This window comes from Meriones unguiculatus, chromosome 18, assembly GCF_030254825.1.
Source record: "Meriones unguiculatus strain TT.TT164.6M chromosome 18, Bangor_MerUng_6.1, whole genome shotgun sequence".
Taxonomy (NCBI): domain Eukaryota; kingdom Metazoa; phylum Chordata; class Mammalia; order Rodentia; family Muridae; genus Meriones; species Meriones unguiculatus.
The window spans coordinates 27,809,043-27,822,665 of NC_083365.1; the positions used below are offsets into that span (position 1 = coordinate 27,809,043).

Here is a 13,623-nt window from a genome sequence, read left to right on the forward strand (position 1 = left end):
TTCACTTCAGTGTTTCTGCCTTATGTCTTGTGATACATGATTCAGCAAGAAGGCCCTTGTCAGGGCCTGGTGCTGTGTTACTAGGCTTGAAAATCGCTAGTACTCTAAACTACACTTGTGCTTGTAAATCACCTAATCTTGGGCATTGCTGTGATAACACAAAACAGTCTAAGTTTGAAAACTGGAACACTGGCTACATAATTTAAAGGGCAGCAAAACTGCCTGTGTGAAAATTCAGCATGGGAGAATAATAGGTTACTGTCCAATCAGAGAGGAGCATTTTCTGGCCTAGCCTGGCATCTTTCTCTAGGTCCTCAGGCTGCATAAGCCTCCTCCATCCTAAGATGTTCCAATCAAAAAAACAACCTTTAGATCCTTCTTTTCAGTCAATCTCCATAGAAAGATTTTCCACCAAGGTGTATTTGGGGGCCAGTTTAATACAATAAAGAAGATGAGCAATCAGAGGGCTTGGATTTCATTGTCAAGAGATCAAGTCTCAGTCTTAATATTGTTCACGTTTGGAGTGCAGTTTTCAGTGAGTCTGTTGAACCTCACTGGGTTTTCTAGAAACATTGTCTCCAGTGCCTCAGGAATTCCACAGTGCAGACTCTATGACTAGAAGATGTTCTAGTCATGAAGTATCTTAATACCTGTGCATTGATGTCACTGTATATAATGTGGCATAGTTTGCCAAACAAAAAACTGTAGCACTGAACAAATGAGTTGATCAAACACAATTACAATTTTTAATTTAAATTTCTTTTTAAAAAATATTCACTTTATATTCTGTTTGTAGCCCCCTCCCTGGTCTCCTCCCAGTCCCAACCTCCCTCCTCCCTTGTCCCCCTTTTCCCCTTCCTTATTTCTCAGAAAGGGGGAGCCCTCCTGCCCCTACTGTCTAACTCTAGCCTATCAAGTCTCATTAGGACTGCGTGCATCCTCTTCCTCTGTGGCCTGGCAGTATGCCTCCCCCACCCCCCACCACCAGGGGGAAGTGATCAAAGAGCATGCAGCCACAATTAAAATTTCAAAGAAGTGTTTTTTAAAAAACATGTACTTTTATATTGCTTATAAACCATTGCTATAGTTTGTATCATTGCTTAAAAGAACAAAACAAAAACCTTGTACCTTTGCTTGGGGCCAGAATATATGTAATTATATTCTATTACATCTCCCTAGTATATAATTTTCCACCTGTAACTTGAAGTCACCATTCCTGTGTGTCCCCTCCTTGAAAAATTTATGTTCTACTAGCACTGTTTTGGATAAGGTCTGGCTGGATTTCCATTTGTTATTAGTCTAGAATGTTTAGCCAGCTTGCTCATTGAGGATTAGGTGGATGGGGAAAAAAGGACTAAATGGTGCACTTACTTGAACCTAGCCCTTGCAGTTCAGTAGAACTACTGCAAACAGCAGAAATGCAAGTTAGACAGGACTGCATCAAATGGCTGCTGAAACAAAAACATTACCACACACCAGATGGACATGAAACCAAGATTTATTAAAATACCCTTAGCGTATTTACAAGTTGAAGCTGTGAATGCAATTCTTTGGAAATTCAAAAAAATAGAGTTCTATCTTTTAAAACAAATCAACAGAATATGAATAGATTAGGATATATATAATCCATCACAGAATTTCTCTCAATAGGCAATCTAAATTTTTCTAACCAATATATATTATGTACAAAAATACACTTGATATAATAATCAAGTAGTGTTGAGAAGAAAATATATATATACACACATATTTTCACTATGTACAAGTTGATATTGGCTCCTTCACCTTTTCTTTTTAAGAATAAATACTTCATTTGGTTGCAAATTACATTTACAAATTCAACTCATGAACATTTCTCAGTGTTGATGAAATTAAATATGCAAATTAGAAATACATATTGTTTTTAACTTAAATGGAAAATACCCAAATTCAGTTAGCTTATTAAGTTTAGAAACATCCAAGAGCATGTAATATAAGGTTTCATGTCTCTAAAGTGCCTTCTCCTTTCCAAAGCTGTCTTCCTTCTATTGGTTAGCGCTACATCTACAGATTGGTCTAACAGTTCAAGTTCAGAAAGGCTGAATCTTAACATGACAAAATAGTAAACTATTCAGGACATGCTACACTTTCTATGAGTGCTTTTAAGAGCATAACAAGTTACTGTTAATCTGAAAATAACCACAAAATGTCAACATCCCGATTCAGATGGTGGTAGATGTTTGAGTCATGAGTGGTAGTAAGAATGGAGTGGTGATAAGAAGTGTTACGATTCAAAATGTTTGCACAGAGCTCCATTTGTCCGGCAGCACAGGAAGCTCAGAGTCCGAGATTTAGCCTTGTCGTGGATGGTGACCTGCTGTGACGGATCAAAAGTGTTCTCTAATTAGATAGTTTAAAAATCTACGAGAAACCAAGAACCAGAACACCCGGCCTTTTTAATAAAGTAGAACAAAATGAAAAACGAAATGCATTAATGCATTTTCCACCTTCTTTATGGATTTTTCCCTCTTTGCCCAAGTGATGAGGTGATGGTGACATTAACGAGAGGCAGTCTCGGCGGTGTGTCTCACACAGGCTCCTTGGTGACAGTGGTGCTCTGTCCAAACACTGAACACTGGAGCACAGGGTGTGAGAGTTACATGGGACATTCAGTGTCTATGCTGCAGAGGTAGAGGGTAGCTGCAGGGGCCCTTCAGGAGAGGGCTGCGGTCTATGAAGGGAGGGGAGGCTGAAGATGAAGTGTGGGATGGAGGAAAGGTAGAGGACACTGGGTGCTGAGAGGGCTCGGGAGCAGCCTGAGAGGGAACAAGAAGGTCCTTGGCCAAGTGACACCTGTAACAGAATCTGAAGCATGACCCAGTCTCATTGGAGGACCTGCCTTTGCAGCACCGAGTCTGTCATTGAGCTATAACAACATACAGGACACCCCTATTTTCCTAATACAAATGACTTCAATTTCTATTAAAAGCTGCCCCTGGCACTATCATGGTGAAAGTCGTGCAAAGCACTACACTGGATTTGTTCAGTTTTTCTTCTCTCCTGCTTGCTGGTTTTCCTCAGTCATCCCATACTGCCTGAGATCTCAGAAGGTGGATGGGAGACGCTTGCGGAGCTTGCATGAATCTTAGGAAGCAGCCTCCGTGATCCCAGGTGGTGCTAAGAAAATTAAAAAAAAAAAACTGAACCAAGCCAAACCATAAATGACTGGAAGTGACTTGCATTTCTGTAGCATCTGACTTGTATTAGGATGCTAACTGACTTCAGGGAGTTTCTAGACATGCAGGCCAATGTTTATTTTCCAGGCCAAAACACGATCCCTAAATCAAAGTTCAGGGAGGCCGCTTCCCACACTAGTCTGGATTATAACTCAAAGACTGGAAAAGACTGTGATGAATTGATGACATGCTTCCGCTGAAGGTTCTTAAAAAATATCCAGTGTCTAATTTGTAAACTTTCTGCCTCTCAGAGAGTATCTTAGATTGTTCCCTTAAAGGGAAATCCTTTTTTCTGAAAGCCTATGCCTCAAAGATTTCACACCCAGTGGTCAGCAGGACAGCAGGGGCGGAGTCTTTGTGTCTCAGGAAGCTTTAAACTGGCAGAATTATAAAATTAATGATTTTGGAAGAAACCTATGCCTTTGGTAGACCCCGAAATCCTACTTGAATCACCGCAGAATCAGTTCAAGACCTGCTTCTTTACTTATGGGTTTGTTTCCAAGAGTAGCAAATGCCTTCCAAGATCAGTTCGAACCACTAGCGAGACTGACGGTCAGACAGGAGAACTTAGGTTATATCCAGAGAAAGATGATCAGAAGGGGGGCTGGAGAAATGGGTCAGTGGTTAATAGCGCTTGCTGCTCTTGCAGCAGATCCAAGTTCAGTTCCAAGTACCCACACAGTTGCACACAACCATTTGTAACTCCAGTTCCAGGGGAATCTAACAGCCTCCTCCTGGCTTCTGCAGACACCAGGTACACCAGTGGTGCACATATATACATGAAGGCACTCATAAAATAAAAATGAGTATATCTTTTAAAAAAAAATAGAAAAAAAGATAATTCGTGGTTCACAAAACATATCTACAATGCAAGTATTCTAAATGCTTCTTGGCCTTTCGATGGATGAGCAGTATAATTTGTGCATGCTGAGCGCTCCTTTTTGTACACTGTACAGACATAAGAGAGATTAAAATTCATTCCACGGACCTCCAGAATTGCTCGTTTCTGAACATCTCTCAGGGATGCTAGGGGGAGGCAGAGTAAACCTCCCTGGGTGCTCAGTGGTCTCCAGGGCTGGCCTTTGAGAAGTATTGACGTGGAAAGCCAACTAAGGTGAACAATTAAAAAATACCTCGCCTCCTAACAAGGAAGTTGAAGAAAGTCCTGGGAGGAAATAGCGTTGGAGAGCAGCCATGACTTTGATAAGCCATGTTGACATACACTTGATTTCCTACCTGATAAGTACAAGATAACACATTGGAAACTCGCACTATTTATTGGATGTGTATTCTAAGACATTTTTACAGCTTCAGAAGTGGAGCGCACAAGAAATTCTTAAGGTAAGCACTCAGCCTAGATGGCGCCCCTGATGTCCTAGAGCCGGTCTATTCCCTGTCATGTCCTTGGGGTGTTCATTTCTGCCTGAGCACACTGACTCACTCGTGTCTCGGTTGCCAGTGCTATTGCATGTCACACGAACCATGAACAACAACCGTGGAACCACAGAAGCAGCCAGGTCAGTGTCCAGTCTTGTACACTTAAGACTGAAAACCAGACAATTACCTGAGGACAGATGGAGTTTGTAGCGTGAAGTGTATGGAATATGCAGGCGTGGTCTGTTACTTAAAACCAAACAAGTTAACTAAGGATAGGTCAGTCTCTTCTGCACCAACTATTTGACAGCAAAGATATGGAATTCATTTTTTTTTTTTTAATTTCGCAGGGTTCATGCGAGCTACAGACTGAAGGAAAGAGAAAACAGAGAAATAAAAGGGCCTCAGTGGCACTGGTCCTCCATAGAGTGTTTGGGGATGAGTTGAGAGTGGGGGATGCACACGAGTACGCATGCTCAAGGACAGCACATGGCTCCTTTTGCTTTTCTAGTCATTCTTTTGGTAGAAGCCTGATGACAGCTGAAGAGACCCAGTCAGCGAGCTACTGTTTTAGCGTCTCCATGTTTCCGAGTAAGCTGTTAAGTAGTCATATTCCCCAAATGTGATATAAGGCATTATCTTGGAACAAACAAGGCTACTGAACTGGCTTGGTGTGAAACGCGCTGAAACTCTTAAATTCACCCCTACCTGGCAAAGTGTTATCTCGAGAGAGTCTGGTAGATTGCCCATCCTTGCGGAGGGAAGTGAAGAATGAAGAAACCAGTAAGTACTGACAAGGAGTCAACAGCCGACAGGGAAGCAGGAATGACACAAAACGTTCTTCTTGGTCCTGTGCAGCTGTGTAACTGAGCATGGTTGTGCCTGGATCCAATTGCCACCAACATTAAAACACTTGCGTAAGTCTGAGTGGGGGTAGAGCTGCTGAGGTGAGTTTTGGAGGTGATTTTCTTTAAATCAATTCTACATCAGCCATGGCTTCAAAGCAGCTGGGTTGTTTCTTTCTATAACCAAAAGGTGAAAACATATCCGATATTATCTGCTTCTGGTGAGAGCTAAAAGTTAATCCATTCTTTTAGAACCTCATCAGTTTCAGAACAGACCTGTCTCACCTGCATCGCAGACTTCTTTATGCAGATGAAGTAGCTGGCATGGGTGAAAGTTCATTGCTTTATCCAGTACACTCTACTTAGCTGCAGGGTCCCTCAAGCCCAAATAGCTGAACTCTGAATTGCCTGGTCTTCTGATGTTCTACTCATTTATAAGCTCCTCTTAGGAGACTTCATAGGAAGAACACAGACACACCCAACTCCAGGACACCATGCCTTTCTCTAAGGGGCATTTTCTAGACTGAGTCTCCTAAGACAATCCTAGGCTCTTTCATAGGAAAAATGGCCGGCATAAGCTGCAGTCTCCGGTGAGGATGCCAGGAGCTTTGCTCCCTCCCAGCAGCCATCATGGCCATTCAATTTCATATCTACTTCCTTAGGGATGCTGCCACTTTGGATTTCATAGTCTCTGTTTTGTGATCCAATAATTACACTTATTTGTACATTACCAAATCTATGGAAACATAGGCTTTCCCGTCATCTTTTGGTATTGTTTTCTTTGATAAGTATAGGCAAAGTAAAATGAAAAACTAAAAAAAAAAAAAAAAAAAAAAAAAAAAAGGAAACATATACTTCTTGCTAGTGTTTTTTAACAGAATTTAAACTACTTTGTAAAATGAGATATTTGGGACAAAACTATACTTTTAGTGTTTTTTTTTTTAAATTTATTTTGCCATATCATGTCCCCTGTTGGTATTTTAAGATTTATTTTTATTTTTTAATTATGTGAATATATGTACGTCTCTGTATGGTACATGTATGACTGTGTGTGCATCTGTGTATGTGAGTGCAGCTGCCTATGGAAAACAGAAGAGGATGGCAGATTCCCCAAGATAGAGTTATAGGTGATTGTGAGCCACTCAACATGGGCACTGGAATCCAGATTCGGACCACCTACAAGAACAGTACATGCTCTTAACTGTTGAGCCATCTCTGAAGCATCCTTATTCTAATTGATTTTATCTTTGACTTTTTAAGGGGGCAGGATAAATACTACAGAACAGACTTAGGATGCTGGGAAACAAAGCATCCCCAACCCCAATGGTATGATCTACTTCCTGATAGCCTGCAGGATCTGCCGTGTCCTAGAAGGGCAGAGAGACAGTGCCATCTATGACGACTCATGTGCACATTAGAGATCTGAGTCAGGTAGCATTGACACCACCAAAAGCCTTCTGCTCCTACTCATCCCATTCACGGGATCCATAAAGATCTATGCATATGCAGCTCTCATGGAATGCTGAGGTGATTCCTGGGGTATAGACAAAACTGCATTTTTCATTTACACTTCGATGCTAACAAGGACACCATGGAGTGAAGGGAGCCTGCAGGTGGAATTGACCTTGCTTGCGAAGGCTCTTGCTCTTCTTCATAGTTAGAGTGAGAACGAAGAGAAACAATATCAAGAAGCAATGGGAAAAGACCGGCAATGTCAAGCCAATCTAGTCATGCCAAGTTCCTTATCTGGTTGTCTATTTTGTCTCATCCCTTCGTTTTGATTAAAATAAACCATGCAGCCATACTCCCTCCTTTGAGCAACCGAAAGACAGTTAGCACCTGAATGAAAATAGCATCTGTAACTTATTAGATGCCAGCTACTCTTGCTTCACAAGGTTTGCCCAACATCAGGCTATGGTACTGCTTTTATTAGCTTGTATCTGTTATCGGGAGTGTCCCTGAGTTGGGGGCTGATGACTGGCAGGCAGATTCTGGGAAGACACTTAGTGTATCTGGCAAGTTCAAAGTTTCTAGAAAGTTGCTGAGACAAGAGGCAAACCGCACGAGGCAGACAGAGATAGCCAGATCAACAAAAGATGCAAGATGCTGAGCAACTCTAGACTGTCTCCAACGACAAGAAAAGAAAACATAGTCTTTCACTACATCAAGGCTTAGGTTTTTAAGCAGTCTTCAACACAGTCCTCAGTTCTTTCCCAGTCCCATTTCTTATTCTCCCAAACAGGGGTAGCTTAGGGGAGAAAATGTAGGAAAAAAATATCTAAGTGGCTTTTCTCTGTGATTTAAGGGCTAGAGTTAGAAAAAATAACCTGTCCCTGACATTCCATTCACAGGCTAATATTAACATACCCTCCTTGTTTTCACTTTATTGGAAATAACTTTTTTTCTGCTCATAAGTTTTTAGATACCAAATAGTCCCTCGTTATCTTCCTTCACAAGCTTATGAGTTAAGGTCATAATCACAGTAGAGAGTAGCATTTACTCTCCTGTCTGGACACTTCTTGGGGTGGTGGAAGAGACTGGGCCACAAGTAGTAGAATACAATGTAGACATCATTTGAATGTCAGCATAGCATTCATTCTCCATCCATAATGTATTTACAACCACATAGTTCCTCACCCAAGTGAGTACTCTTGATCCAAGTCCATCCCTGCCCTGTTTCTATTAAAGTTGGTATAGATTTTCTACTGGCCGGGAAGCCATGTTAACTGAATGGGTCTATCTCATGGCTGGTGTTCACTCCCAGCATTGTAACTCCTTGTCCAGAATAAGGTTTATGGTTATTATTCTCTCTCCACCCATGTGAAATTTCAATTCTTTCCTTTTCATTATATCATCATCATCACCATCATCATCATCCTCAAAAATTATTTTCCTAGTCTGGGAGATACACAGTACTAAACCTCTTAAAAAACAGTTCTGGTAAGTGTGAACATTTTTGGTGAAAATGCCATAGGATCTTGGTTCAACAGGATCAAAATTAAGATCAACAAAAAACTATAGTGTGTGAGGATCAAAGCTTGAGTTCTCTCAAGGCAATCAGCATAAAAGAATTTTTTGCATGACAAGGTTGTACATTGGAAAGCTTAGAATTTCAGCTTTAAATAAAATGTGAAAAAAGGCATATCTCCTGATCTTATTATAGGGTAGACTTTGGACTTGCATAAGGAAGAATTATTAAATATTCCTGTAATATTCCTATACATAGCTTTGTATTGTTCCCATGGCTGACAAGGGACTTCTCAAAGAAGGCACAAGGCGCGTTCTGCAGGTGACCTCAGAAGGAGATAAGCAAATGTTCTGTGACAGACATCTCAGGAACTCCCCTTGGCGCTTGTGTCTGAAGGAGCACTGAAGTGCCTCCTGTCACACTGCAATTTCCTTCTGCTTTAATCTTAGTTGGTGGCCACACTGGCTTCCTTCTGACGCAGTCTTTCTTTCTGTTGTTGAAGAGAAAAGCAGATCTGTTGTCATTTTTACTTTTTTCTTCCCAAGTTTTGATAACTTTCTTAAATTCTGGCCCAAAATGAAGAGTATAATTGTACTAAATACCCTAGAAACTAAGGTAATTTCTACCGTTTTTCCTTCTTGGATCCCCAGTTGCATGATTCTATCAACCTCCCATACAATGTGGAGAAAGATATTCCCATTGTCTCATTATTGATGCTCCTCAGCACAGCATCCATACCTGCTGGAATTCATTTATGGAAGCAAGAATAGTAGCTAACAGTTACTGAACCTCTATTGTGTAGCTGCTACTCTACTTGCCTTTCCCCAGTTTGCTCAAAATAAACCTAAGTTAAAGGTGGTATCACCATTGCCCTCTTTTCCTTGAAGAGAATGAAGTAAAGTAACTTCACTAAGGTCTTAGAATAATGCTGAGATGTAAGCCTTGTCTGTATTCTTCCCAGTAATCCCGAGTTCCTAATCAGGTATCAGTTTTGACTAATGTCTGTATGATGGTTAATGTTCATTTCAACCTGACAAGATCTGAAATCTCATGGGAGACAAGCCTATCATGCATCTGTGAGGGGTTACTTAATCTCTGGACACACCTATGACAGGTTATGTTGATTAGGATAATTGAGGTATGAAGACCTGCCCACTATGGATGTCATCATACAGGCTGGACTCCTGAAGGGAGACAGTGAGCTAAGCTCTAGTAGTCACAGCTTTCTGCTTCTTGACTGCACCAAGAATGTGACAAGAAGCCCCAAGCTCCTGCTTCTGTGACTTCACCACCTCAATAGACTGTACCTTCAAACTGTGAGCCAAAATAAGCCCTCTTTTCCTTTGAGTTGCTTTTGCCAGGGTATTTTATCACAGCAACATGTAAGGTAACTAGGGCAGTCTGTGACACACAGGTGGAGAATCGTTGTGACCTCTATGTAACATTAGAGGAACATTCTCAAGCTTAAGGAAGAATAAGGAGACTGGCTGGTTTCTAGTGCAAGGAAGAACTGTGAGGAGACCCCCATCCCCATCTGGGCAGGTTTCTTTGTCATCATTTGCCAAGTGACATTAGGCAGACTGTATAATTTTGCATCTCAAGTCTCTTAATCACTCCTAGGGGATGTCCTGCCTCCTTTTCTAATAGAATGAATGATAGTGAATACTCAGGAACCTTTCAGGAGGAAGGCGCCTGGAGATAAGAGAGAAGGGGAGATGGATATAAAATCCAAGTGACACAATTTACTTTACCACAAGTGAGGTGATGTCACTGTTAGGTTTGCAGTGGAAACACATGAAACCATGCTTTGCCCCCTCATGCCTAATTTTTGTTTTTAGATCACATGGTATTAGGATGGGAGGAAGGATGCCAAAACCCCATTTCTTCTCTGCATTTTGTCCTTTAAATTCACGGACACTTGGGAGTGTACCCAGCTATAATGAAAAGTCTAGAGATCACGGTAAAAAATGTGGCTTACCAGACTAGCGGTGGGATTGATTTTCTTTGTCTCCACTTTCTTCTCTGAGGTCAGTTTGCTCACAGATGCCTGAGCCATTTTCAACCTGAAATAGAAACGTGAGGGGAGGGATGAAATGAAAGGAAGAGGAGAAAAAGAAGAAAAGTAAACGGGTTGAGTTAAACAGAAATTCCCCATACTTTGGAATGCAAAGCTCAGTGGTCAGTATTCTGTCAGTCCATTAAATGTCACATAACCCTGAGCATACAATCTGACAAATGCGTTGTTAAGACATTGTCTTCACAGTGACACTTAGTGAATAGCCGCAAATCCCGATGGGAAAGCTCACAGCAACACCTGCAATATAAACCTGTAGGGAATGTTCCCGCACTGAATGCAACAGGCAACTATGACACACTGGTAAGGGTATCAAAACAAAGAAAAGGCACATCGTAAATATTAGACACATAATTTTTTTTCCTCCATTATACTTTTCATAGGACTGTTGTTTATGTGGTCTGTTGTGGGCCAGAATGACATTATCTGATGCATAACCGTAGCCAGGTGCTTTGGAGAGCATACTGCTAGTACATTCAAACTCTAGCTATAATGCTCTCTGCTCAACCACAGCTCAGTTTTCACTAGAGAGCCCACTGAGATGAACAAGGCAGAGGCTGTGCTATTGTGAACAACATAGCAGTTAGGGATGAAGAGAATTCTGTGTCCATGGGCCACCACTGTCCAATGTGCTTGGGCCTATTATCTGCACAGGAGATAATGCTGAGAGAATTTTGGAAAATTTCAAGAAAACACATGAACACTATAAGTATCAAGGTCATAACTTCCCTGAAGTAAAGTGAAAAGACAACCTAAAAATGGAAAGAAAAACTGCAAATCATCTATCTAATATAGGGCTTTTGTACAGAAAAAAAAAAATATATATATACAAAAGATGAATTATGGTTCCCAACAACTAATAAATGTGTTAATTAATACACATTTATTTTAATGTAAATAAATATATTTACAAAACAATATAGACACTTAAAGTTCAAGGAACATCAAAGAAGAGGGGACAGAAAGATTGTAAGAGCCAGAAGATCAGGATATCTGTTGATAAAATAGCTTTTCTAAAAACAAACAAACAAACAAACAAAAAATGAGGACACAGGAGTAGGGGAGTAGTAGGTGAATAAGATAAAGATATTTCCAATAATTAATTAAAATGTTAATATTTAAAGATAAATTACTCTCTCCACAAATGGGCAGATTCAAATAAACATTTCTTCAAAATGTTTGATATTGCAAATAGTCAATAGGTACGTGAAAAGAATTATACTGTCATTAATAGACTGGAAAACACTAAATTATGATAGAGGTGATTGCTACAAAAACAGGAGACAAAGTGAGACTGAGTAGAATTGTAATTTTGCTACTGTTTTGAATTGTAATATAAATATCTGTGCAAGCAACCCTTGTGAAAGGGTCATTCGACCCCAAAAAGATGGCAACCCATGGGTTGGGAACTACTGTTCTAGGTGATGCATTTTTACTTTTAAATTTTCCTAAATTTCTAAAGAAAACAATTACCTATTTAAAGATTGACCAATTCACAGATATTTAAAATTTAGCATTTTTTTCTTTTAAGGTTTCAAATTAAAAAAAAAAAAACACTTTCATCTTAATTGTGCACTGTTATCATCTACAAATGGCAGAGTGGCTTGACTCTTAGAAGACTTGACACAACTGTTTAGAACATGTATTCACCAATCCAGTCTTCCTGCCCACATGTAGAATGTGCTCCAATGAGCTCAACATGCCAACCAGTACAACAGAAAGTAAATAAAATGAAACAAAGAAGAGTAATATTTTTTAGAATCCAAGAAGAAATACATTTGGTAAGGATGCCCAGAGACAACTGCCCACTGAAACTTCCCATTTGAAGCAACAACTGTGACTGATATATCCAGTCAAGAACAGAACATAGACCAAATCCAGGTCAGACTACACTGGAAAATGACCATTTGGAGGGGTTTTCCAGATTAGATGATGGAGATGCAAAAGAATCCTCAGCTTGTGTTCTTCCTGGAGTTTTTTCACCTAGGATTCTGTTCAGAGAGCAATTATTATCTATCTCAGGGTCCCTAACTTGAAGGACTCAATTTGGCTCATTATTTTTGCTTCAATAGTTCTCTTCTACAGGTCAATTCTGGCCCCTGCTTTTGGAGCTGGCCTTCTACCTGGCTTCTGAATAGCACTACCCTCCCACTTCCTCAGTGTCTTGTTGGCTCTGTGACCCCACTCTTTGGGCCTCTAGATATCAGTGAATTGGGGCCGTGGAAGTCACTGTGCAAGTTAATAAATCGTGAGGGACTCACAATCCTGGTCCCACTGCAATACTCTACTAGCAGCCTGTTACCTAAGTGAACATTTAGTTGGGTAGAGTAGATTCTGTCATCTCTTCTGGCACCTGCCTTTAAGGTTCAGATATCTTAATGTGTTGTGATCATTTTTAACCACCTCCTCATCATGCCAGATTGGAGCCTTTCCAAAGTGGGGAAACAATTTCATTGTCTCTATCCTCAGCATTGGACCTTAATTTTAAGAATTCAGGTTTCAAGGATGGTTATGAAGGACTACTGAGATAACACAAATGGTAAGGTGACTGCAAACATGGTTACCTAATTTTGGGTCCCCAGTACACATAAGCCAGTAGTGGTGGCACATGCCTGTAAGTGTGGTGCTGGGGTTGGAGTAGACATAGGCAGATTCCTGGACCTCCATGACCAGCCAGTCTAGCCAACTGGTGAGTGAAAGACCTTGTCTTGAAAACTAAGGCAGAGAATGAATGATTAAGAAAACAAACTTGACACAGACCCATGGCCTCCACATTTACATGAGCACACATTCACCTGTGCCTCTATAAGCATACTCACATAAGGGGCACATGCAAACTGAAAATAATTCATAAAGGAGAACAGTGGTGAGGACATGATGCAAGAGTTCCTTCAACTGCAGGTGACTATCACATCCTCAGTGTTCAGGATGGATCCTGCACGGAGGAAACTGGCAAATTCTTACTGCAGTCTCTGTATGTCCTCAACAATGGAGTCCACAATCGTCGAGAGGGACCGTACTGCACGGTCAACATCGGGTACAGCAGGAGTAACTCAGTTTGTGCCATTTTCCATCACTCCCACCATATCCTCAGCCAGAAGCCAGCAACTGACCGGTGCTCTCTGCCAACTTCCTTGTACTGTTTGG

General features: G+C 40.8%; 1 protein-coding gene across 8 annotated transcripts in view; it reads right to left on the minus strand.

The window, feature by feature from the left end:
* Window positions 1–1,480: 1,480 nt before the first annotated feature.
* Fmn1 (formin 1) overlaps window positions 1,481–13,623 on the minus strand; it is a 368,583-nt gene continuing 356,440 nt past the window's right edge. For 7 of the 8 annotated variants that reach the window (XM_060371809.1, XM_060371805.1, XM_060371806.1 and 4 more), the window contains 2 exons: window positions 10,381–10,465; window positions 1,481–8,892 (listed from right to left, as the gene is read on the minus strand). In XM_060371809.1, coding sequence (XP_060227792.1) covers window positions 8,848–8,892; window positions 10,381–10,465 — 130 coding nt within the window. In that variant the 3' untranslated portion in view covers window positions 1,481–8,847. The remainder of the gene's footprint in view (window positions 8,893–10,380; window positions 10,466–13,623) is intronic. The other variant, XR_009587427.1, reaches the window with a different exon arrangement.